Source organism: Prinia subflava, chromosome 18 (genome assembly GCF_021018805.1).
Source record: "Prinia subflava isolate CZ2003 ecotype Zambia chromosome 18, Cam_Psub_1.2, whole genome shotgun sequence".
Lineage (NCBI taxonomy): Eukaryota > Metazoa > Chordata > Aves > Passeriformes > Cisticolidae > Prinia > Prinia subflava.
This window is the reverse complement of record NC_086264.1, coordinates 2,561,846-2,587,653: the sequence shown is the minus strand read 5'-3', so window position 1 is coordinate 2,587,653 and position 25,808 is coordinate 2,561,846. Positions and strand designations below refer to the sequence as shown.

The window sequence follows — 25,808 nt, the reverse complement described above, 5'->3', positions numbered from 1 at the left end:
AGACAGGTATGTTGATTTATTTAAATATCTGGCTAAGATTTAAAACACATAACCATTCCTCAAGTGTACTACATCATTTTTATTTACAAGAGAAAAAAAATCCACCTAGTGCTGAAAGACAGACAAAAGAAAATGGTTTTATGTGGACTACTACAGAAAAGTAAGAATTAACCAGCTGAAAACAGACCTCCAGTCTCCATTCTCCTTGCTGCACTGCAATCACAATCACAAGTGGAAAACAGCTCAAGGAAAGGCCTTTTGTTGCACTACCCAGAAGAGGCAGAAGAAAAAATATTTTTCTTATCCACAGAGATAAGAGGCAAATGAGTGTTTAGGTAAATACAATACCCTACAGTATCCTGAAGCTCTGCGATATCCTCAAGCAAGATTTTAATTCTCCAACAGTCCCAGGTGTTAAAGCATGAAAACTCACCTGGGACGGGACCAGCACCTACCTCTGACAGGCGGCGCTGGGCTTTGTTTCTCTGGGATTTTAGATAGGGCACTGAGGTTTTGCTCCTTACTGTGAGGCTGGGAAAGAAGGGGGGCACTCATCACCCTGCCTTCGGTCCTGGTTTCTCCGTGCTGCGGGCTGGCAATCCAACTTCCCAAGCCCTGCTGGGAACCACCTGCTCCTTACTCCAGTCCCTCTGCTTTGACTCGGTAGCCTTGGGAACAAGCTCCTCCCTCAGGAGCCGATCATGTGCATGAGGGAGAGCCAATAAACGCCGTATCCAAGGTTTGATTTCTCCCCCAAGTGTCATTCAAAGCCTGCTTTCAGCGGGAAACTTGATAGCTTTTCCCATCGGGATCCTGGCAAGGTGCTTTTTTGCTGATCACCACCTGTCTCGACTGTAGTTGCCTTTTTCTTATGCCTTGTTTCCTGGGAGTCCAGGTCTGGAGCACCCAGCAGCCCCTGTCATTCTTGAAACAGAGTAACTCTCTTAGGATCAAATTCCTGTGTAACTTTCCTCCTGTTTGGGAATACCTCTGAAAAGGCATCAAGATGCAAATGTAAACACTGCTTGTGTTTAAAATAATCCATTCCTCCCACAGAGAGGACAGTGAGCTGTGCAGCGGGGATAGAGCTCCAGAGGAGGGGTTGGAGTGATTTATGCCAGCAGACACTACTCAGATACCTGGGCCATACCCACCAGCCACTTCAGAGTTGGTTAAAGGTTCTAACAGTGGCTTGAATTGTTTAGTCGTCTTATTTGGGGTGGGAACGTTGCATGGTTGTGGTGTTGCACTGTGATGACTTTTGATTCCTGGTTCCTGATTTGAACTCTGTTTTCAGCAGAGTGGTGACATCAGATCGGTGAAAATCCAGATGCAGAAGGAAACCCTGCAGTTCCTGGATTCACATCCTTCAGCTGTGGCAGCACTTGTGCTCTCCTTAGAGGGATGGATCCACTCCTCACCTTGGCTTCTTGCTTTTCAGTTTGCTCTGAGGAACTGAGCAACCCACAGCAGTAATAGTGCCAGAGGCAGTATTAAATGGAGCATCTCTTTCATGTTCTCCAAAAAAATTCTTTCCTTTCAGACTTCAAAGAAAAGTGCCTTTTCCAACACCAAAATGATGTGGATTCATTGATTTCACAGGTTACTTCTCTTTCTCAGCTTTGTTCTTTCCTTTCACTCTCAGATCTCTGTTTTCCCCTTTCTCTGTCTGACCTTTCACATTTTTACCTCAGGCCTATCCAGGCAAACAAGCTTATTCTGTGGTTTGGAAGGAAGATGAACTCAAATCCAACTGGGAATCTGAATGAATGTTCCCAGTGTAGCCCTAGGAATTTTTCTCTGGAAAGACCTTCTGAACATTAGTTGATGATTGCAATCCCTTTGATACCATGCAGAGCCTCAACATGTTTTCCCTCCTGTTATTTTTTCTTTTAGATGCCAGACTGACATTTTCCAGAGCTAAGGAGATGGATATCTTACAGTCAGCTCCAGCTGACTGGAGATAAGTATAGGAGAGCAATATTTCTTATTTATTTGTTCCTGATTTTTTAAATATAATAAGCTTCCAGGGCAATTGCTACCTCAAGAGGGAATGATTCATTCCTGAAGGGGTCCTGGGCTGATCCAGGAGAGCTGTGTCTTTTGACACTTGTGTTTTGTTCCACCCTACTGCGGATTTAGGTGAATGGCTTCAGGATTCCTGGGGAGAGGAAGAAGCTGGGCCCACTGGTGCCTGAAGGATGTCCATTATTTAAAATTCCTGATGCTCCTCAGCTTACACAGCATCCTGTATGGAAACAAAAGAGAAGATCTTCAGTGATGAAACCAGGGACCAAGGGAAAAGGAGCACTTCTTTTCAGCCTTCTCATGCTTCCTGCATGGCCATCAGCAAGTCACCCTTTTGGTCTCTGTGAAAGGTAGGAGGGCCCACATTATTTCACAAAACTTCTCTTTAGAGACAAATTGGGAATGTGCTTCCTCTGAACTTACAGGGTAGAACTAAGCAGCAGGTAGATTTAAACCTAGCCTAGTGTTTAGTTCTCCTGCCAAAACGGCAGCAACAAGTATCTACAAAATTAGCTGAATTTCCTGTCTTTTATTAAATCAGGCACTCTGAACACTCAGGACAGATCCTGCTTGATTTTTGAAAGGGAAAAGCGTAGTGAATGCCTATTAACTAAGGAAGTGTTAGCAGGATCAGCTTAAACTGTGACTATTTCTGGTTCCAGCAGATGGGGGCAGTGTTGCTCTGATGAACTTCATTTGCAAAAGAAACATGGAATGTTTGAAGGAATTTAGGAAAAGACAGAGCAGTTGCCAGCTGCCTTGATTGATGATAAATACAGGGTTTGATTGGGACCTCTGAAAAGTGAAACCAGTGGTAATTCTTCCTGCTTTAGCAGTGTAGTGCTCGATGAGGGAAAGGATTCTGACGTGACTGTTCCAAATTTATTTTCCCTGACACTGAAACTATGCAAAATTTCAAACCTATTGTTCTGTGTGGAAAGCCTTTTCTGAACCCGGGTCTCTTTTGGTTGCATCCCTTCAAGGAGTATCTCAGCTGTGTTCTGAGAGGAACTCCTGTGTGGAATAAGAACCCGTTGAGGAAGAGTAGTACAGTATTTGGCAGCCCTGTTGGGTGATTGATCAAACCTTTTTCCTTGGCTGGTTGTGAGTCTCTGATACATGGAAGCACCTGGATGTGACCTTTTTAGAGCTGGATTAACAGGATGAAAAAATAGCAAACTTGGACGTGGTAAGAGGAGAAAATTCTGTGCTTGCAATGGTGACAAATTTGATGGAGTTTTTGGCACAAATTATGTCGGATTCAGCACTTGAAATGAACCACAGTGCTGGAGAAGAAGTAAAACTGTCTCTCAGAAATATGTTGATAATTTTTAATCATCAGATGCAGCAGGCCCCGTAAGAAATACAGCTCTCACTGGAAATCTGGTGTCCACAGATAGGTGTGGTGACAAACGTTTGGCATGGGAAATGGATGTAATCCAGAGAACTGCCTCGGCCTGGGAACAGGCTGGTGTGTCCTTACACAGCCTCAGCTAGTCCTGCTGGCTATGGAGAGGCGGAGGCATGGCCCCGAGAGAGCTCCCGGAGCCTTCGCCTGTTCCTGGAAGGGCTGAGCAGGGCATGGAAATGAATTGCTCTTTGTGGTGGCTTGGAGTGAGGGTTTTCACACTGAAACATTAGGAGTGTAAAACCTCAGAAATCTGATTGGAGTCAGGCTAAAGGGTGAGTTCTGGATAATAGCAATCCGTGAGCCTGACCAGGATGTGAGGCTAATGAAAACTCAGCCTCTGGGAGGGAAGCTGAGGGGGCAAAGCTCTGTAAGCAAGGGCTGAGGAATCATCTACCAGGAAAAATAATGCCAGGGGCCTCATTTCTGTATTTGTCTCCATGGCTGTTAGGAATGAGACCTGGGACACGTGGGGCAAATAGAAGGCTCTGGGGACCTGTAACGTCTTAAAGGGAATGGAATGGGAATGGGGTGGCATGGACAAATGCAAGGATTCCTGGGTTTAGCGTCCCAGCTCTAAAGCTTTTCCCCCACCATTCAATAAGGTTTGGTTAACACAAGTCCCTGAGAGCTTGCAAACCCGAAGGAGAAAAATGCACATCCCATGCATGGTGAGATCAAAAGCTGGGGGTGCCTTAGAGGCAGAGACACGACTATGTGTTTCCTCAGCTCTGCCAACAGGAAGGGCGGTGGGCTCTGGTCACCTCTCTCTGTTGTACCATTCGAGATCCAACTAAAAATCAGGAAAGGTTTTGCACACCTTCAGCGACACATGCTGTGATATATATTAAGTGATGAGCTGAGTCCCTAAGTGTACGTGCACATGTGGAACGAGCAGATGCACCCACATCCACATGTTCTACAGTAGGCAACTGCCTACATCAATAAAAGTATTCAGAGTTTTGGTGTTATTTCTTATTCCATTTATTGAGAAAGCATTGGCCTTTTCTAGCAATGTAAATGGGGAAAAGAAATATGTCCAGGGAAACTGGTAGGCTCCATGCAGAGGAAAAGCGCTTTATGAGAGCAGAATTATTAGCAGTGCTCCACTGAGCTGATTTGGAACAGGTCCATTGTGTTTTCAGCAACTGGCAGTTTGGATTGTTACAATTCCTTCGCAAGGACAATAGAAAGATGGTGGTTTCCGGGGGCATAATGAAAGGGTGAGCCCCAGCTTTTGCACACTGCATTTTATAATTGCGTGCTTGATGTGCACAATTGGGCAGCACTGCCTTACTTGCCTTAATCCATCTCTCTCTCCCCTCACTTCCTCACCCTCCCTCAGCGCAGCAGTAGCTGCTGCAGCTCTGGCAGCTCATCGGGGAGAGCACCGAAAACGAAGAGTTCAGCTATCGCCCTAACGTTTTTCCCAGAGGATTCATTTCACCTGCTTTGCCAGTTTTCCCAATAGCTTTTTTTCACTCTTTAATCCAATAAGTATGGAGTTATTTCACATTGTAAACCCCTCTAAAGGGTTTTAGGAATGGACTTGCTCTCTCCTCCTCCCCCAGCTTTTTTTTTTTTTTTTTTTTGACAAGTCAGAAAATTGTGAAGTAAGCGAACAGAGTAACTGAGAGCTGAGAGGGAGAAGACGCTTCCATTCTTTTAGTGCAGTGGGCTGAGGCAAAAAGGCCATTGTAATGGTAAATCGCATGCAGAAAGGAAGAAAAGACTGATAATCAATCACAAATGAAGCATTCGTTTGGATTTTGGCAATTTACTGGCCAGGAGCTTTTAAATCCATAAACTTTTTCTTTTTTTTCTTTTTTCTTTTTCTTATTTTTTTCATTTTTCTTATTTCTTTCTTTTTTGCCCCCATCTTTAAAAGCAGTTTTGATCTGCCGAAGGGAGGAAGATAAATCTTTACCGAGCTCTCATGCCCAGAGTACCTGGGAACGGGGAGAGCTCAGTGCTGAAACTAAAATCCTGGTGGAGAAGCAGCATGGTGAAATGTTGGTGGGACTGTTTTTAACCCATCCCCTTGGACTCCGGCTCTGAAGCAGAACTTTCCACCTCAGGCTCTTCCTGTTTCTCGTATTCAGGGATGACTTGTGGCGGGCTTCTGGGGATTTTGATTTCCAACCTGGTTGCTCTGTGACTGCCTGAGGGGGTTTTTTGTTTGCCTGAGTATGTGATTAGGACAGATGAGGATGTTAGACAACATTAACACCAGCATATCCCCTTCAGAGTGCAGCATCACCCACAAGGGAAGATACATCTACCTGGAGGCACTGCTGCACGGAGGCGCTCCATGGGGATTCACGCTGAAGGGCGGGCTGGAGCACGGAGAGCCATTAATCATCTCAAAGGTACTTTTCTCATTTTCCATGCCACGCAAGCAAGGTGGGAGGGGTGCCCAACTCAGAGGGCAAGAGCTGTAGAAGTAACACTGAAATGAAATAACTGATGTTGTGTTTGGCCTGGGTTTTAAGTGTTGAGCACCTGTTCAAGGCGGCAGGTTTGCTCAGGAGCTGCATATTTGAGAAACACAGAAGAGCTCTTGGCATTGTTTAGCTATCCAAGTGCACGTTTTGTCCCACTGGAAGTATCGTGGCTTGCAGAAATTGGCTGTATTTATTTCACTGCTATGAATGGGAGGGAGTAGGGGACTCTTATGAAGTGATCTTGTATCGTATGAAGTCTTGTATCTTGTATTGTATGAAGTCGTGGCATATCTGAGCATGGTCAGTAATCCATCCCCACCTCTCCTGAGATAAAACCAAGTGAGTGCTCTCAGTCACAAGGTGGAATGTTGGCTGATTAGGAGTGTGTGTGTGAAACAGTGCAGTAAATACTTGCACCTGTTTGGTAAGTGTATGGATTGTGCTGTGCTGGTGGTGTGCTCGCCCTACTTACTAAACATCTCTTAAGTATGGTGCGCCTTCAAGATTTTTATTATTTAATGATTGGGTGTTCTCAACAGGCAACTAGGGACATAACTCACAAGGACATTTGGAGGGGGAAAAATCGGAGAAGGAATTCCTTGTTCTCATCAGAATTGGTCTGTTACCCAGGTACCTCAAGATGCAGATGCTGAAGACCATGAATTTTCAAAAGCATCGCCTTAAATCTTTGAATGTCTAAAATATGTTTGACCTATGGCCCTAAAACTGTTCTAAAAATATGATATAGGTACTTCTGAAATTTCACTTCTAGTGGATCCTAACCATATTTGTCCTGTGTCTTCAGTCTGGTGCATTCTGTGTCTATAGTGTGTATTTTGAGCTGCCAGTGCACCGAGGGACTTAGGTCCCAATCTTGCTCCCTCCTGAAAACTGGGATGTATGTGGGGAATTTGATGGGTCAGAACCAGCAGCAGATAAAAGAAAATGCTGATACTCAGAATCAGTGTTGTTCAAATCCTTCGCATTTTCAAATCTCATTGCAGCTCCCTGTGCGAACACATTCACACGAAGGCTGTCAGTCACTGAAGTAAATTAGTTGTGATTACTACATTTACGTGTTAAAAGTAAGAAAAGGGGAGCTCCCAATAAAGTCCTTTCATCGTAAAGGGATTTTAGAAATTTCACACAATCATCTTTCTTGCAGGACCTTCATGGAGGCAGTTTGGCATAGCCACAGACAGCAAAAGTAGCCTCGCTGAAATGGTGTTATAATTTTTCCTTTATAAACACTTGGGACTAACACAGGCTGTTCACTGTTCCTGGCAGTGTTCTGCAGTTGTGAGGAAAGAGTTTCTTTTTGCTCTGACATTCTTCTGTGATGTAAAAATCCCACTCCCTCTTTTTTCCCCCTTTTTTCTCCCCCCCCCCCTTTTTTTTTTAATTGGGGGCAGGGAGTCAGAGAGGATGGGAGATGGCTCTGGCTGCTGAACATTAATTAATCTATGGGATTTGGTTTCCACAACAACCAGGCCCCTTAATGTCAAACATGCCTGGAGTGTGCATAGTGCCACTGGGAGCTGCATGACTTGTGCTTGCCTTTCGTGAAGCAACACCACAAAAATGTGCTGGGTTTTATTTTTGGTTGGGTTTTCCCATTTTTCTCCTTGCAGTCCCTGCTTGGTTTGTGCTATCAGTGTCAGCATTTCAGTGTTTTGCTCATGCATGGCTGATGCAGAGCTGGAGAACGGCTGCATATGAAAGCTCTGCTTTCTGGAATTCAGGCAGCTCCCATTTCCTGGTTTCCAGTTTCAACTGAGAAATTCCTCTGGTGCTTCAATTCACTATGTGCTCTTCAGAATTAATTGCATATTGGTCATTTAGTTAATTCAGTACTCCTTGCCTGAGTGTACTGCAAAGTAATGAGGAACTGTTTGGAAATGATGAATTATGTTACAGGTTTAATTCTATACAAGAGTGCTTGGAGAACCATAGAAAGTTTTAAGTTGAAAAGGACCAATAAAGATGCAGGCACTGGGAATGATCCAACAACAGTTCTAAATAATACTAGATATAAATACCGGAGAATGTGGATGCCAGTTTTTAATTTCTCATTTTTCATCATTAAGAACTTTTATTTTCTGTTTTGGCTCCCTGTTCTGTTGGCAAATAATTATATTTTTGTCTACTTGCCTGTCTGTTTGTACTGACAGAGTGTTGTTAAATGGCCTTAGAGTAAATAAAAGTGAACATTTCAGCAAATATCTAAGCTGGTGCCCATGGCAACACTGATGTATTGTTATGGAATAGTAGAGAGATAACAGATCTGTGTGAATACAGTAGCTCTTTCTAGCCCTCAGGAACTGCTGGGGACCCAGAGTACTGACATGTCTCAGCTTCAGATCAAAGGCTGGAATGGAAGTTCAAAACCAAGAGGGGCGAATTTACAAAAGGCCCACATGCACAAAAACTGGTTCTCACAGCCCTGGGCAGCCCTTGGGAAGGACACATTTCTCCACCAGTAACATGCCAAGAATTTACCCAAAAGTGAGGGGAGCAACAGATGGGAACATAAGTGCAAAAAGCACGCCTGTAGTCTCAGCTGGTAGAAAGTGCTGGTTAAGAGAGCCAGCTACCAGAGCTTTAGTATATTTTTAGTGTTGCCTTCCAAATAAGAACAAGTTACTTGCTGCCTTCGAGTCAGATTCCCTAGTCAGACGTGTTGTGCTGTCCGTGCAGCAGGACAGGCTGACTTGGATGGGGGAGGCGGCTGAGGGCACACATGGGCACGGACGGGCCAAGTTCCAGATACCAACAGCAGCGAAGCTCTGCTGGCTCAGCCGCAGTGCTCAGCACGTCGTGCAAGCCAGCCTAACTCCGCTCCTCAGAAATGTTGGGTGTGCAGCTAACGTGACTTAGCGTAGCTAAAGCACACAGATTCTTTATACTAATGCTGCTCTTTTTTCCCCTGTGGAAATACAGCCCTGCACTGAAACAGTTTCATGGCAGCTGATTCAGAGTCCTCCATGCAGCTCTGTTCATCATTTATTTTGCTGGAGGTGGGAGCAGACCATAAATTTATTAAATCTGACTCACATTTTTCCCTGAGAGAAGCCTCAGAATAAAGCTTTGTGGAATCCTCCAAGCATCTGTTTTGTTGTAACAGCAGGAAAAGAATGGAAGGATAGCAAAAGGTAGTCAGTTGTATGTTCCTTTTCTGCTACACCTCAAGGAAATATCCAAAACTCAGTACCTAAAGGAGCACCAGAATGTCCCTGGGTAGCAGTGGGACAATGCCCAAAAAGAGGCAAATTAACATGGTGTATTTTCCCTTTTATATTGATTCTGTGGTATGAAACATGTAGTCAATGTCATGGTGTCAAGTAGTCCTTTGGCAAGAAGGTTCTCGAGTTTTTAATTCCTTTCCTTTTTTAAAAAAATCAGGACAGTTGCTTGTTTTGTTTTTAGTGTTTAAACACATTTGTGCTTTAAAAGTAACTCAGTGTCCTCATTGTGTCACTAAGGCTTCAAAATGAGTAGAAGTCAGATTCCCTGAAGTGACCTCCACTTCTCTGTTTCCAGACCTTGGATCCTACAGTTAAATTTCTGATTTTTTATTATACCTGCTTAGTATAAACTTAAGTATAACCCTGTTTAGAACCTTGTAATTTTGGCCTGATTTAGGGATATTTGCTTGCAGTGGAAATTCCATTAAACAAGTGGTTTCTTCATCTGGAAATAGAACTTCAATGACAAATGCCTAAGTGATTGCAGGTGATACCAAATGTTTAATTAGAATCCAATATTCTGTGGCCTCAAAATCATGATAATACCCAGAAGTAAACCCAGATTTCTATTTCCAAATTACTTTTTTGGCTCACCCTTAGCTACAAAAAATGAAAGCCCTGACTGTTACAGACAGTAAAGGCAAACTGGTAACAGAAGGTTTCATTCCCTCTCAATTTTCTCTAAGAATTTTTAACCTAAGGTAATTAATGTTAATCAGTCTCAACCATTTTGGAACCAGGAGAGGTATTTCTGTGGTGTGTTTCTCCTCCCTACGAAAACCTTTGGAACAGATCGGGCTGTTGTGGGCCTCTGAAATGCCCTTTTATTTTGAGCTCCGTGTTGACGATACTAACAAAGGAGTTGTTTCTTTTGCCGAGGAATTAAAGCATCCAAAGCGTTCTCTCTCGGATGGTGGCTGTGCGGGAACACTTCTCACATGCTGTGCTGGAGTTCATGGGTTCCCTTCACTCAAAAGGGCAGGTCGTTTGCAGGGACCTCATGCCAAAAGCATGACACAAACTCTGAGGTTTACCTCTCAGCAGGGATGTAGGAAGCAATAAAAGTTTAATGGGAATAGTTTGGGACAGAGCCTGAGAAATAATCTGGAATTCTTGTAAGGTGTTTAAAGCTTGTCTGGAGCCTGATCCAAACTGATGCAATGAAACAGCAGTCAGTGCTTGCAGCCCCTTCATAACTCCCCTGCCCATGCTACTTCTCTGGTATTTTTGGTTGAGAGAGGTCATAGAGCACTTAGTGATGTGCAGTGAGAATTTTTCCACCATTCTTGAACAAAACAAAACTCAAAAAGCCTTCCTGTACCCAGCTGGTCCACAGGCACTTATCCGTGTCTCTGATCCAAACACTGGGAATCAGTGTTCTCCCAGTACCAGGACCATGTGGCTCTCCCTGCTTGAATGCCCAGGGTCCCCATAAACAAAACAAAATTATCTTACGCACTGACAGACAAAGTCTCTTTGCATTTGTTCCCTCTATCCCTTGGTGTGACAAGTGGCATTTTAGGAACTGTTACCCTTTTTTTAGGGCTGCAGGCACAAACCCCATGGCCCATGCTCACGTTAGCAAGGCTTCTCTGAAGCTGGTAGAGTCATGAGAGACTTGTTGGCCTAGGCATTAGGACATGAAACTGGAGCCAGAGGCAGGGTGACATCTGTGATTTTTTAAAGATTTATTTTAATTTTTAATTTGAACATTTCCACCCCTGTTCCTGTCTATATGGACTTTATTTTCCTGCATGCTGCTGAAGAATAGCTTGGGGCCTGTGTTGTAAATGTTTAAAAAAAGCACCCCTTCTCTCCCTTTATCTTCCAATACTCTGGTAATGGTGAGAGGTTCATGGTGCAAAGTCATCTGCTGGCACATCTGACCCTTGTGGCAGGCAGTGCACAAGGCAGGAGTCTGATCCCAGATCCCAAGGAAATCTGGATGCTGCAGACTGGCAGCTGCTGCTGTAATGGTTTGAGGAAGCAGAAGGCAGTTCCTCAGCACTCCTCCTGGTTTCTCAGGGCTCGTATTAGGGCCTCTCCAAAGACTGCTGATGCCAGCACAAGGGACAGGATCCCTACCTTTTCTTAAAGCCAGGGAGTTGCTGCATGAAAAGGCTTCTATTGTCAGCCCCTCCATTAAGCTGCTGAGCGTTCTCCAGCACAAAAAGACTTCTGTTCACTTCCACAGCACTGAATTAGCAACCGCAGGCAAACCCAGTGCCTGACGTGAGCAGGGCCTGCTGGGCACTGCTGCTGCTCCAGCAGGGTCAGGGGCAGCTTTCAGACTGCTGAGGGGGCAGTGCCAGCTGTGCTGTGGTGCATCACAGGGAGCCTGGCTACAGGAATACCTTGCTTATCCCAAGCTGTGAATCCCAAGGGGCACAGACAGCTCCATTATGAACGTGGCTGTGGAAGGAAATGATGAAAAAAAAATTTCTCTGTGCTGAGAAGGAGTGAGGATGGTGTCTGCTAGGTGTTGGTGTCCAGTTGACCAGTCATGCTTTAGAGTTTCCTCCTTTGGCAGAGGTCAACCCAAGCCGTGAAGTTTTGGCCTAAATCCCCAGAGACAGCTGAAAGATCAGGTCTCCACCCCTCATTGCTGCCACAGGAGTTATGGAGTGTCATGTCCTTCAAGGTCACAGAAAGATATAAAAGAAGAAATATTTTCTTCTCAGGACAGAGAGGACTCCTGTGTGATTAAACATAACATGTAATCTTAGGGTCAAGAAATGAAGCCTTCATAAATCCTGCTTTGGCTTTAGCTTACACGAAAGATTAGAGAGAAAAATGTCACATATCCTTGTTTCCTTGGCTGTAGCAGATACAGTCAAAATTGAGGTTTAAAAACTGATCCTAAAATGAGACCCAGGGAATGAACTCTTCAACTCAGTGTTTGTACACAATAGATGTTTGTTTGTGAAAGGGTCCACTACTTTCAACCTTTCCCACAGCTCTTGGGAGCCCAAGGCATAGGAAGAAAACCCATCATTGACAACAGAGCTGGAGCTGAGCTAATCTCATCTCAAATTTCATTGGTGTTTGCCTTCAGGAACTTTTGAGGAAGCTCAAAATTGTGACGCATGAATCCAGTGTAGGTCAATTGCATGGGAATTATTTGGCCTGTGACAGGATCCCAGGGAACAGCTGGAGCTGTGTCAGGAGATATATGGCTGAATATTAGGAAAAGGTTCTTCACCTAGAGGGTGGTCAGGCACTGAACAGGCTCTCCAGGGCAGTGGTCATGGACCCCAAGCCTGCCAGAGCACAGGGAGAGCTTGGAAAATGCTCTCAGACACATGGTAGGATTCTTAGAGTGGTCTTGTACAGAGCCAGGAATTGGACTTGATGATCCTTATGGGTCCCTTCCAACTCAGGATGTTCTCTGAACTAGTCAGAATTGGGAAGGATCTTTGAAAGTGAAAATGAGGTGAACTGTAATTTGCTTTCCAACAAACACTGATAGTCAAAGGAACAACGTCCAGAGGCCTTTGAAAATAGACTGCTATGGCAGAAAATTTCTGTAACTCATTTGTGTACTTCCAAAGCCTTGAGTGAATCCCCATCCAGCTGCAGCAGAGAGAGCATCCAAGGCAGTGCCAGGAAACCCTGAAATATATTAGTACCCATAATACCAACTGAGTACACCTGAGAGGTGGAAAAAAACTTTCCAAATATTGTTTAAGTCAGAGAAAGTTTGTGCCCACTCATTCACACAGCTGGACTGGAAATAGAGTCCCAATCTTTCCATTTTCAGCCAGCCACTGCCTAAATCATAAAAAAAACCCCAACAAATAAATGATTCCAGGTTTCTTGGTCAACTGAAATTCGGAAAAGAACAACAGGAGCAGAACAAGAGTAGCTTATCCAGGACACAGCTTGTTAACATCCTAACTGGTATTCAAGCATAATATTAATTTTTCACAGTTGCATTAAAAAATCTCACCAAAAAAAATATCAAACCCCAGTGAAGAATGATTCCTGCTGATAAGAAAATCACTGTGCTTAAATTCATTAATAGAATAGGCTGTGGGATACATTTCAAAGCACAGGGTGAGAAATAAGCTCCCAAATCCCATTAAGAAATAACAGGATTTATGTGCATTCCTCCCATATATTAACTTTCCCCTCTGGAAATGTCTTGTGCTGAGCTGGTGCCATTTTTCAGGCAGGTGCAGTGTTTTGCAGTTCCCACAGACTCACCAGATAATCTGCCAGCCTGAAAGCCATTCCCCATTCTCTGTCAAGAATGGGGATTTTCCAAGGCCCGGCTGAATGAGGAGTTTGGCTGACAAATGCCGTGGCTGGGCGTTGGAGCGGGCTTCAGTCACACATTCTGCAGTGATGCCGTCAGCAGCTCCGGCCTGGCCACATCCGCCGCTCCCGTGTTTTCCACCCCGGCCAGCAGAGATCCGGCAGATACCGGGGTTTAATAGCCTCTGTCGGGAGTGGGGCATTGGCTAAACGTGACATGCAAAGGTGACATTTGTGAGCTGAAATCTTCAGGGAATTGGTTTGTAGGATCAGCAGGATCTGAAAATTTCACAATACATGTGGAGAACTACTGACCCCTGAGAGGGAGCGCTCATGGTAGCCATATGGAAGTTTTTACCTTGGTTTTCTGTTGAGCTTGTAAGCAGCAGTTATATTCTGTATCATGGTAGTGGCAGCAGGATAAAGGTAAAAGCTACAACTCCTTTAATGCTGTTTATGAGTGTAATAAAGGAATCTGCTCCCAGGTGGTTGGAATTTATAGTTGTGATACAGCCACGAGATGTAAATATAAAACCCCCAATGTGGGGATGGGTGAAGAGTGAAGCAAGAGTGAGTCTGCAAATGCAGCAGGGAGTTTACTACCTCATACAAGAATGATGTTGCTTGAGATTTACGCATCATTTACTACTGAATTTTAAGATGTTTACAATGGCACAAAATTGCTGGAATAATCGTGCCCTTGAAAGCTTGCAGTAGTGCCGCATCCATTATTGCTTTCTTTTTAAATTTTTCTGTAAAAATACATGTTCTTTAAAGGAATGTTGCATTTAGAAAGGTGGATTGGTCCTCAGTGTCAGATCTCATGTTTTGGTATATTGATTGATGACCAGTCTTGCAAGTGGACTGAGATAGATCCACTTTTCTCAAATGCAGTCTCATAGAAACTGGGAAATGAGCTGATGGAATCCAGACCAAAGATCTGGCTGTTTTCCAGGGTCAAATACACGGCAAGACACATTCCCAGTTTCAAGAGAGGGGCTTGAAACAGAGAAAAAAATGTGAAACATTTGGACAGCGAGGGGTGGGGTCGTGGGGGGAATCTTCATTTTCTCAATGGTACTTCTCCCCTCCCTCCTGCCCTGCTCCATTTGGTGTTTGCTTAAAAGTAGTTGCCAGTATTTGTTGAATAGTGTCAGCACAGAAGGGATGCAGCCACTGACCTGACTAAAAGGCAACAGCAAAAGGTTAGCAGAATTAGTCTTGTACTGCAGACTTGTATTAATAGTTGTATTGTGGGGTTGTTGGCACAAACTCTGCAATTAAATAAGTTGTTGGCACTCTTCCCTAGGTTAAATTACTATGGCTGTTCCCCCTGCTTGCAAGTCAATGAATACAACACTTTTGGGGAGGCAAGTTCAAACATTTTTGTTCTTTGGGGATTCTGCACATTTCTGGTCTCAAGCTAAGAGGTTTCTGCTGGCTTTCCAAGCAGACCTCTGTTGTTCTGTCTCTGCAAACAGCCCGTGCACACTAATGCTAGAATAACCAAGCAGGGAAGGAGGTGGGTGAGGGAAAGACACCACAAAAGACTGATGGAGAAACAAATGCCCTTAGAAGAAGCCCTTGCTTTCTCTTCTGCCCAGATCCACAGATGTTTCTTAGCACTGGGCTATTGTTGGAGAGGATTAGTTTTCCATCACAGCTTCATCAGGGGCAACTTACCCTTTTTGCTAGGCCAAAAACTAACCACACACATGGGAGGGGAGGGACTCCCTGCTTCTCCTTGCCCCTAAGTGCAGAGCAGCCCCTTTTCCCAGCCTAAGGCCCTCTTCCTGCTCCTGCTTTAGTCAGTGGCAGTTGGGTTTGGCCCAGGGGTCCCCACACTCTGTGCCATTCTGCAGGGGCCACTCTCAGCAATACACCTCCACAGCTGGAAAAACTTTGGATTTCCAATTTATTAACAGTTCCTTCTACTTTGAGAACAGAAGTTTTTGCACTTCTTTCTGAGTCTGCCTCTAATGCAGCAACACACGGTGACCTGCCAGCAGCACCTGTGTCCTCACCTGTTCACTAAGGGGAACATCCAAAAATTGCTCTTCCCTCCATGTAGTCCAGTCCTTGGGCTAGCAAGCTGTAAACTTCAGGCACAAGAACAGCAGGCACTTCTGTCTCCCTTTTCCTGTGGCCAGTGTGGAAAGGCAGCAAGACTGTGGGGAGACTGTGCTCTGTATAGTCTGAGCTGAGAAACAGAGAACATCCAAGATTTTTAAGAAACTGGTGCTATGCAAAAAAATGTCTGGGCACAACCTTTATCTGTGCTTTCCTTAAGACTGTCTGTTATTTAACCAAGTGTTGGACATTAATTATGAACTGCAGTTAGAGGTTTCCCTGCCCACCAGGGACATGGGCTTTTTCTGGATTATATCCATGTTTGATGGAGACTGATGGAGAGTGAGCCATGGACACACCAACAGAAGCTGGAGGTTTTGGAGGAAGGAGTAAGCAGGAACAAAAGTGCTTGAGTGACTCAGTGTCTCTATGACTTGTTATGTATCTCATCAGCTGCTGAAACAAAAGATTCCTGTGCTGGTTGGAGCTGAAGAGAACCAGGGTGAGCATCTATTGTTCTGTATGTTTTATTCTTCTCAGTTTGGGATCGTGTCAGCTCTCATTGGCTTAACAGGTTGGACTGTGTCACCCCTTGGATGGGAGACTTTGCAAGGCAAAGAGAAATGACACAAAGTGGCTCAGTCTGTGGTTCTGCTCCTGCTGAGTCAGTGCTGAATCGCTGACCCCTCAGGGTTTGTGGGGAGAGGGTGTGATAACACTGCTCTGTGAGACCTTCTGCCTTTGGTGATGAGATATTATAGAAGCTCAGGCAGTGGCATATTGTACTAGGGAAAAAATGTGATGCCACAAGCTAAATTCTAGTCGGGATAAATCACATGCCAGCAGCAACATTATCATCTTGATTTTTCCTGAGTCACATTAAGCCCTCTTTGTAATTCACAGGGGGTTGTACTCTGCCCTTCTACTTTTCATGACCAGTTGTAGACCAAGCACAGTCCTCAGTCAAATATCTTTGGTTAGTTGCTGACTCTTTAGCACTCCAGAGTGAATCTGCTTCTCCTTAGGGTAATTTGAAAATAGGGGTAGTATCCTGCCATTTCCAATAAAAGTGTTATCTTCCATGATGCCTCTGGCCATGGCATTCCCCAGTGACTGGAAGGGAGCAAATCAATCCAGTGGTAATTGGAGCTGAGTTGGCTCCCTGCATCCCTGTGGGATGTCATTGGCCAGCTTCACAGCAATCCCTAGAAATCTGCAAGGTGAGTTTACTGTGCCAGAGGATGACTTTAAAGTACTTCCTGTCAAGGTAGTTCAAGGCAATTACCTCTGTATCTGCTAAAAGTTGGGAATGTGGGAGCTAGGTAAGGAAGCCAAAATTAGAAAGACACCTTTCTGCATAGGAGAGGTGAGAGACTGGGCCTTTCCAAGCTGTGTAGCTATCCCTGCAAATTCCCTAGCCAAAAAAAAAAAAAAAAACCAAAACCAAAACCAAAACCAAACCAAACCAAAAACCAAAAACCAAAAAACCAAAAAACCAAAAAACCAAAAACCAAAAACAAAAAACAAAAAACAAAAAAAAAAAAACAAAAAACCCCAAAACAAACAAAAAAAACCCAAAAAAACCCCCACCCCACAACAAAAACAAAACCAAAAACAAAACAAACAAACAAAAAAAAACCCAAAAAAAAAAAAAAAAAAAAAAAAAAAGAAAAGAAAAGAAAAGAAAAGAAAAGAAAAAACCAAGATGAATAAAAGGAAAAGTGTGGTGGTCTCATAGCTGCTCAACAGGCAACCCTGAGATCCTTCTGGCAAGAGCAACTGAAGCTGAATTTGTCATTGTTTGGCTTGTGTCACCCAGCTGGTCGGGTCAGAGAGCTTCTCTGACCTGAGCCCACGAGTGATGGACAGGTCTGTAGCAGGCATTATCACAACATAATCACATGGAGTGAAAGGAAAACCCTGTGTGCCTTTCTTAACTTCTTCTCTCCCTGTTCTCCAAATCTTTAGGATAATACATCTTTTCTTATTTTACTCTGAATCCGTTAATGCTTCTGTTGTGTAATAAGGTTTTCACAGCAAAATATGGCCTGGAGAGTAGTAAATGGAATTCTTCCAAGGATCCCCGAAGATCTGTAAAGATTCTGTTGCACTGCTAAAGGAAGCATTAATCATGGTCAGAAATATTTCCTGCTCGGTTGTAGTGTGCTTTCTGATTTCCTCTGTCCCTCAGGCACTAGTGGAAATTGCATCTGATAAGAAGTGTGTAGGGGGGTGAGGTTTGCTGGTTTAAGTTAGCTGAATTGGGTTTGGAATGGAGCAGAGGGTTTGGAATGGAGCAGAAGGTCTGTAACTTCTTAGTGGTATTACTGCTCTTGGCAAGACTAACACCAGCCAGGAAGAAAAATGCTGGAAACTCAAAGACCCTGGTCAGGAGGAGAACAGAGGAGGAATTCCGTTGGCCTGGGGGCTTATGAAATTCCTTTTCTCTTTCTGGATATCCGGATATATGTGTGTTGCTGGCTTGGGGGCAATGTAGGAGGAGATGTGCGTTTGGAGCAGGCAGTGTCAGGAGTTTGGTTGTTCACTTGGATTTACAGTTTTTATTTACTCACAGGATATTGACCATGGCATCTATTCTAATTTTAATACATGGAAAGCTTAAGGAACATAGAACTATGTAATATTCTTGGTTTTGTGGCCTGTATAAAGAGACTGGTTCTTGTGGATCCTGAAACAAAATCATGGCAAGATGGAAAGAATAAAAAAAAAATGAGGGACTCATGCTGAACTGACAAGTTTTGTTTGACCCTGTATAATAAATGCAGGTGAACTTTGAAATGAAAATGATCACCAAGACCAAACCTGAAATATTCTGCTTTAAAAATGTCACAGTTTCAAATTGCAACCCTTTAAAGTTATTCCTTCTTCCATGTCTTTTAGGGATCAACACCCCTTACTGCATTTAACCTGCATGTGGGAGCAACCTTGTTCTTGCCACTGGAATCACTATGGCTAAATAAGGATGCCCCACTCTTGTCTTTTAAACTAAAGCTCTGCTTGAATGTGGAGTAATTTAGCTCTCATCCCACCTATGAATGACATTCCTTATTATCTTTGGGGCTTATTTTGACCTTTTGTCTTCTGGTGAAATGGAGCTGAACCTTGCCAGAATCCCCCTTTAAGACCTTTTCTTCATAGTACCAGGGATATCTTAAGCTCCTAGGAAAACTTACGTAGTGAGGCAGAATTTTCATAAAGAAATGGATGTGATGATATCACTGGATATTATTCCTGTGCATGTCATATTTCTAATGGAGAAAGATATTTTGCTTTCTTTATTATTACTGGTAATTGAAGCTGAGTGAAAAATGGATTTTCAGGTCACTGGGTGTTAAAAAAATATTTGCACTTGTTTCAGATGGTTTGTTTCAATAACATTTTTCATTCTGACAATTCCTAGAGATAGCTTCAACTACTAAAACCAAATCAAATAATGACACACTAATTTAAATTGAAAATTGTAACTTTTTGTTCTAAAAAGTGACCTTCAGGCTTTTTCCTTTTTAATTGATATCTTATCAGAATCTGTGTGTGTTGGGAAGTGTTTTCACTATTATCATGACACCAATTGGATTTAATCACCTAAGTCACATAGGCATTAGAAAATTTGAGCAGTCTTTAAAGCAAAATAGATGAGAACTGGATTTGCAGGAACACTCAGTGTCCAGGGAGGTTTTCCTGGTCCTCATATGAACACTCATAAAAAATCTGGCTTTCTCACTCAAGTTCCCTGTTGGCAACTGCTCTTATTTATTCACACCCAGAGCTCTCACCCGTGATGCCTTTCCACCCAGAGGGGATACTGCGGCCCTTTGCCCATGAATGCTGCAGTGCAGAGGCAAGGAAAGCCATCCTCTGATGGCCACCATCCCCAGGTCTGTCAGGGGGACTGGAGTTCCCTCTGCCTCAGCTAAAAAGCTCCGCTCTAAGCTTGTGCAGAGCTGGGTAAGGCCAGCAGTGTGTGCTCAACATCTGTGTTTAACCTCCCCACACAGCCCCGGCTGCCCAAACCTTGTTATTTCAACTGTTCCAAATAACTTGAGAGATTTGTCTCTAAGTCTGGGGACAGCACTAATCCAGGCAAAGAGGTTTTGGTAGTGTAAGGCCTTGTCAGTAGAGCAACTTGTGAGAGTGAAGCAGCTTTTCCTAAAGCTGGTATATGCGCACCGATCCGGTACTTGTGTGCAGTGAGAGCCATTGCCTTTGTGCACCCTGGAAGTGGTCTTTATGGTCCTTTCCAACCCAAACCTCTTGGTGCCATAGATTTGGGTTACAGTGATCCAGGCATCCAAATGTGCCCGTAGCTTGCCACACCTTGCTGGACTTTACTGGCCTGGTGGAGCACACTATGGAGATGAGAACTACCTGTGCCCAGCAGAACCCTGGAGCAGCAATGTCAGCTGGGAGGTCACGAGATTTGGTGTTTGTGCCCACCCTTGTTCCCAGTTCAGCATTGCTGTGGCTGTAATTCCCAGCACGTGAGCCCTCAGGAGCTGCCTCAGTGGCGGGCTTGCCTTGGCTGAGGAGCCGTGGTGGCTCTGCCCCGCTTGGGCCAGCCCCGGGGTTAGCTGAGGACAGCTGCTGCACGAGGGCGCCGGCTCCGTGTCCCACGGCACATGGGAACAGGCGGGATGGGGTTCGAGGGAGCCTGGGATGGGTGCGTGTGTACTAATGAGGCCCAGAGGTGCTGCCAGCCAGGCCTCTGCAAGGGCACTTTGCACATGAGTGCACCAGGAATGCATCAGCTATTCAACGGTAATAAGTTTTTATAAGCACACGTTTCTGACCATGTCAAATTTTGTACCCATTCAGCTGCTAAAATCCATGGAATTTGACACTGGGGAAACAATCACATTTGAGAAGAGCTTGTACAAAGGGGAACTCACATTGCTTCCCAGCTAGAGCCTGAGCAGTTGATTGGCTTTTCTAACACAATATCACACATTTATTCCTTAAGCAAGATTAAAACTTTAGAAGAAGAAAGATTAGTCAGCAAGATTAGAATAGAAAACATTCTTAGAGAGTTATATTTTCCAAAAAGAATCATCTGCTCTCCACAACTGCAAAAGTAAAAGGACATTTTTTTCTTCCACAGTTTTGGATAGCAGAGGTCTACAAACACATAAATAGGAGCTAGTCCTTTCTCAGCTCAGAAATTCCATTATTTTCTCTAATATTACATATGTGGGTAAAGTAAAACACGCTCAAGGGTGTGATTAAGATGAACAAGCAGGAAAGAATCGTGTTCCTAGAAGTCTTGCTGTCCCAATACCCAGACAACAGCAGCAGATACTGATATGCCCAAGGGGTTTTCACCCTGAAATGAGGGGACTGCGATATGTTCTCCATTAGAAAAAAACACAGAATCTAAATCATGGAAAATCACTGGTGAGAGAGACCCAGTAAGCATCAAGGAGTGACAGCCATCACCACTGCACTAGCAACAAGGTGTCATCCTTGTTAAAGACAAAGAAGGCTCTTAAGTTTGCTCTCTTTTCATTTCTGGATGAAGTATTGAAGTACAGGAGATGAAATCTTATTTCCCACACTGCTGGTATGATATCAGTTTACCACAATAACTGCTCTCTGGAAAAATAAACATTAGCTCAGCAGAAGGCAAACTGCAAAACACAAAGAGATGGAATATTACGGAAATGGTGAGCAGTCACTTGAGCTTGCACAGGAGCACTTAACTTTCTCACCCCACGGGCTCGGGCAAGGTGAGAGGAGTTCCTGGGACTCATTAACCACAGATCCATTGTTCATTGGAAGCTTTTGCTGTGGGGTGATCGATACTTCAAAACCTGCGTGGGAACTGACGGGAGATTAGGAACAAATAAAAGTGAAACCAGCTTACAGGCCTGATCCTTTCTGCCCTGTGGCTTTGGGCAGTTTAATTCCTGGGCAGTGAGGAAAGCAGTGTGGCTCAAGAGAAGGGGCCCTGCAGCAGGACCAAGGAGCTGCTGCTTACAATCGGGTCCTGTCTTGGGCCCTCTCACGTGTGCCCTCTTTTACCTAACTTCTGCTTTGGGGCCGTTTGAGCTCTTCCTGCTGGCACACAGGAGATGCAAGACAAGAGCAGATAACGCAGTCTTAGTTGTAGGTGATGGGTTTTGAGAATAAGATGGACACAAAGAGTTGTGCTTTTTAGGGTGTTGCACAACAAGGGCTTTGAAGAAATACCCTTGAGTGCCTCTGTGAGGGGTGTGATGAACCATCAGGGTGGGAATCTGCTCTTGCAATTGTCCTGTGGTAAGCCTGGAAAGAGTGAGTGAAATGTCAGCAGTGTTCTCCTGCTGCACCCTGACATAACTGAAGCAGAATTTGCTTCTGGCAATTAAAGTGTGAAGGATGAGCATTATTATTTGCCTGGAGAAATGGAGACATGACAGCAAAGTCATCCAAGGACAGCCCTTGGGAGTTGTCCGATATCCCAAACCTGCGCTACGGCATCAAAGAACATTTTTTGTCTGGGCTGCTTCTCTCTCAGCAGCAGGGGAAATAACCTCTCTCCTGCCCTGATACTCCTTTGTTTCACACCTCCCCTGCTTTTTCCAGGCCACAATTGGACTTGGAATTAGCTACTGATGGGAGAAAGAGAAGTGAGTGCTGTGCCTTAGCTATGGAGAGGGGACCTTTGATAGGATAGAGTGGTCAGGCCTTAGGAAATAAATTATGATGGCCTTTTTTCTTTGAGTTCTAAAGAAAAACTTGTATGATGCTGAGGAGCCATAGGACCTCTTTCTTACATCCTGGTTCTATATTGCCTTCTCCATCATTCCCAAGAAAGCTCCTTGATTCATCGAAATCACCAGATATAATGCATGGAGCAATGATTTCCAGAGGCCAGTGCTTTAGCTGATGTAAATAAAAATGTTTATCATGCTGGAACAACACCAGGATCTCAGCTGAGAAATCGTCTTGTGTTTTTCTTTCACTGGAATGAATAATGTGTCCCTAAGATACAAAACAAGATACTTGAGCATATCAGGAATTGAGATAGGCAGGGGTAGGCATAAAGCTCAGGCACAGTATTCAGCATCTTGGAACAGATGTGTTTCCACAATAGGAAAATCTGCATAATGAAGGGTAATAGACAAGAATATTTTGGGGAACTTGGCTCTATATATTTCATGGCCTTTGTTCCCTGCACACAGTGAACCGTCTGCATTTAGTGAATCCTGTGCCCAACTTCTAAACCTTCTGCTGAGGTAATGGAGCTAGACAATGCCAGACCACTAGATATTAAAAGTTGGTCTGTGTTTTTGGACTGATAAGGGAAATGTGTTAACTGCTTTAATGCATTTTCCTGTCACATTGTGTGATCCGTATGCATTTATTTATTCATTGTCAATCAAATAGTCAAATTCTGATTTCAAAAGTAGTATTTTGAAATCTGCAAAGAATTGTATTGAGGTGTCAAGCTTCAGTACTTAACTCCAAACATATTTCACCTGTGTGCACTTGGCGACCTGTGCTTTTATACATTGATTTCTTCTCTGTGCTTCCTGAATGAAATAAGCTTTTATGGGCCTATGAGGTACAAGCAGACACCTAAACATATTGTGAGCATTTCAGCAAAAGCCCTTGCTGGAAACAGTAGTTTATAAACCAAAGCACAGGGCTGCAGTTTCACCAGTGTTTTACTTTTTTATTGGGCTAGGGAGAAGCCATATTTGGAGCTGCACTAAACCTGCAGGTTCTCTGGCTGTGTTTCAGTCTGCCTTCCAGTCAAACTGGTATTTGTCTCCCAGTTCCAGAAATGTTTCAGTGATGATATGTGAAATGGAAACAAGACAATTAGTGCTTCAGACACGCCAAGCTGGCACTGGAACCAACTTACCTGAACTCCAAGGGAACAAATCTGACGTGGAGCCCATTCAGTGTAAAGAGCAGTTGCAAAAGAGCAGCACGCCTTTTTTTTCTGATCACGGTGGGTTAACAACTGCTTGTTAGTCCCAAGGTGTTCTCTCCTTCCCCACATCCATTCTTTTGGAAAAAGGAACGGGGTTTGCCCTTATTACTCAGATTAAGAGTTTTGACTGTGAAGTGATGAAGCATATGCTGTGAGCCATTACAGCTTCGTTGGCAAGTGGCTGAGCAAAATTGCTCAGGGACTGTGAGCACAGGAATGGATGATAGGAGCCTTTTCATTTATTAATCACTTTAATTCAAATCTAAAACTCAGCCAGCTGAAAAATAACCAGCTCTGGAAAACAGGCACGTAGAGTGCAACATGGTCAGCTCATAGCTCAGTCATGATATCCATGTTTTACTGCTTGTACTTTGGGAGGCTGTGCCAGGATTAATGACTCTGGACAATGCTGAGAAAGTGTTCATTATATGTGGAAGTTTATTAGATTAACTGACTAGGAGACATTTTGTGGAGATCTTTGCTGGGATGCTGCCAATCCCATGTTTTAAACAGAATATTAAGTGTTTTCAGTTTAACTACAAAAAATACATCACCAGTAGCAGCTGGATGCTGAAGGGAAAAGATTAAACTGAAGGTTGGATTTTTTATTTTTAATATTTTTCCCCCCAAAAAGAAAAGTTTTGCATTGGTTTATGCAGGAATTAATTACTCAGGAACCTGTGTTATCGTGCTGAATATTCACACATTTAACACATTTTTAGCTGTATTCTAGAAGTCTTCCAAGACTTAGATCCCCTGTAGTCCATGGAGGTGGAAGTGGCAAAAGATACCTTGGATAGATGGGTTAGCTGATGCTAGGAAGCTTGTAAACTCCCACAGCCTTGGAGGAGGAGAATGGTCATGGTTACAGACACCCATCAGCCACGCACAGCTGTCCTTGCACCAGGGTTACCCTTGCTGCTACTTGGAGGGGAGGGAGAAGGAGAGGATTTAAAACATTTTTGTTCATTAAAGTATGACAAAAGACCTTTTTCTGCCCAGGCATGCAGCCCACAAAGCTGTTTAGGGCCTGAAAGAATCAATTGAGGCGATCCAGAGGCAGCAGGACAAAAGACCTCGAGCAGTGTAATTAGCTAAGTACTGCATGCTGCTCCTTCAGTCCCCTCTCCGTTAATCAATGAGGACAGGGATGGCTGGGTGGAAAACATCGCTGAGATCATGCACTGGCCACAGTCACCTGGGCTCCTCTGAAAGCCATGGCTGGGCTCCTCTGAAAGCCATGGCTGGGATCCTCTGAAAGCCATGGCTGGGATCCTCTGAAAGCCATGGCTGGGCTCCTCTGAAAGCCATGGCTGGGATCCTCTGAAAGCCATGGCTGGGATCCTCTGAAAGCCATGGCTGGGCTCCTCTGAAAGCCATGGCTGGGCTCCTCTGAAAGCCATGGCTGGGATCCTCTGAAAGCCATGGCTGGGCTCCTCTGAAAGCCATGGCTGGCCTCTGGGGTTTGATGTTTTATCAATGATTGAAACCAGCTTCCCCACAGATGGACATCCAGACTTAGCCGTTCTTGTGACAAATGGCGACAATGCCAGTGGCAAGTAGAGAGGAGGGACTCCATCCCTGCGTTGCACACTGTTTAGCTCTGAAGACTAACACCAGCACAGAGTTCCAGCTGCAATTCAATAGGGACCTCTGGGATCCAACAGGAACAGTCAAGAGGCCACCACAATTGCTGTGCTGTTTTCATAGTTGGTATTTTGGCTCTCCATGCAACTAATGCTTTAATCCTGACCTCAGTAAGAGCCAGAATGTAGAAGAGAATCAAACTGCTCAGGCTTTGTTCAAATCTGGGGGTCTGTCCTGTCAGCAAAAGGGAGACTCAACTGAAAGAGTTGGGCTTTGCTCCTATTTCAGCTTGAGGAACAGATGCTGCGATTTTACTGGAACTGGTGCTCTTTGCAGCTTTTCAAAGAGCCAGCAGTGTACATTTTTAATTATTATGTTGGCAAGGGTGAGAGCAACCAGCAGCAGTTCAATATGAGTGTTCCCCACAGTTCCCCCCCTCTGCTGGGACAGCTGAAAACTCACACTTTCAGCCTTAGGGTTTGTTGTCCCATTTCCCTGTGGTTTTATTCTTCTCCTGACAGGCCCTTTGAACATGAGCTGGTCTTCAAAGCTCATCCAAGCTTTTCACAAGTTCAACACAGTCTGCTTTGATACAGACAAGACGGTGCTTGGTTTTCGCCAACTCACATTAAGACACTTCTGCAGAGAGAAACGGTATCTTTAAAAATTTGGAAGCCTGGAGCAAGGGTTGTTGCTGGCCATCTCTAGCCATAGCAAAGGAAATATCCCTTCCAAGGCCTCTTACAGAGAGATTTTTTTCCCTGAAAAATCCTTCTGTGTTGTGATAATGAGCGACATAGGGAACCCAGGCAAGTGCAAAGGAGTGTTCTTTA

At 44.2% G+C, this 25,808-nt stretch overlaps 2 protein-coding genes across 4 annotated transcripts in view; both read left to right on the top strand.

The window, feature by feature from the left end:
• Nucleotides 1–25,808, top strand: part of SEPTIN11 (septin 11) — a 215,859-nt gene that overhangs the window by 20,368 nt on the left and 169,683 nt on the right. The window lies entirely within an intron of this gene.
• The window catches only part of SHROOM3 (shroom family member 3), a 112,326-nt gene continuing 91,588 nt past the window's right edge, over nucleotides 5,071–25,808 (top strand). For 2 of the 3 annotated variants that reach the window (XM_063415348.1, XM_063415347.1), the window contains exon 1: nucleotides 5,072–5,805. In XM_063415348.1, coding sequence (XP_063271418.1) covers nucleotides 5,641–5,805 — 165 coding nt within the window. In that variant the 5' untranslated portion in view covers nucleotides 5,072–5,640. Of the gene's footprint in view, nucleotides 5,806–25,808 lie in introns of all 3 variants that reach the window. The other variant, XM_063415350.1, reaches the window with a different exon arrangement.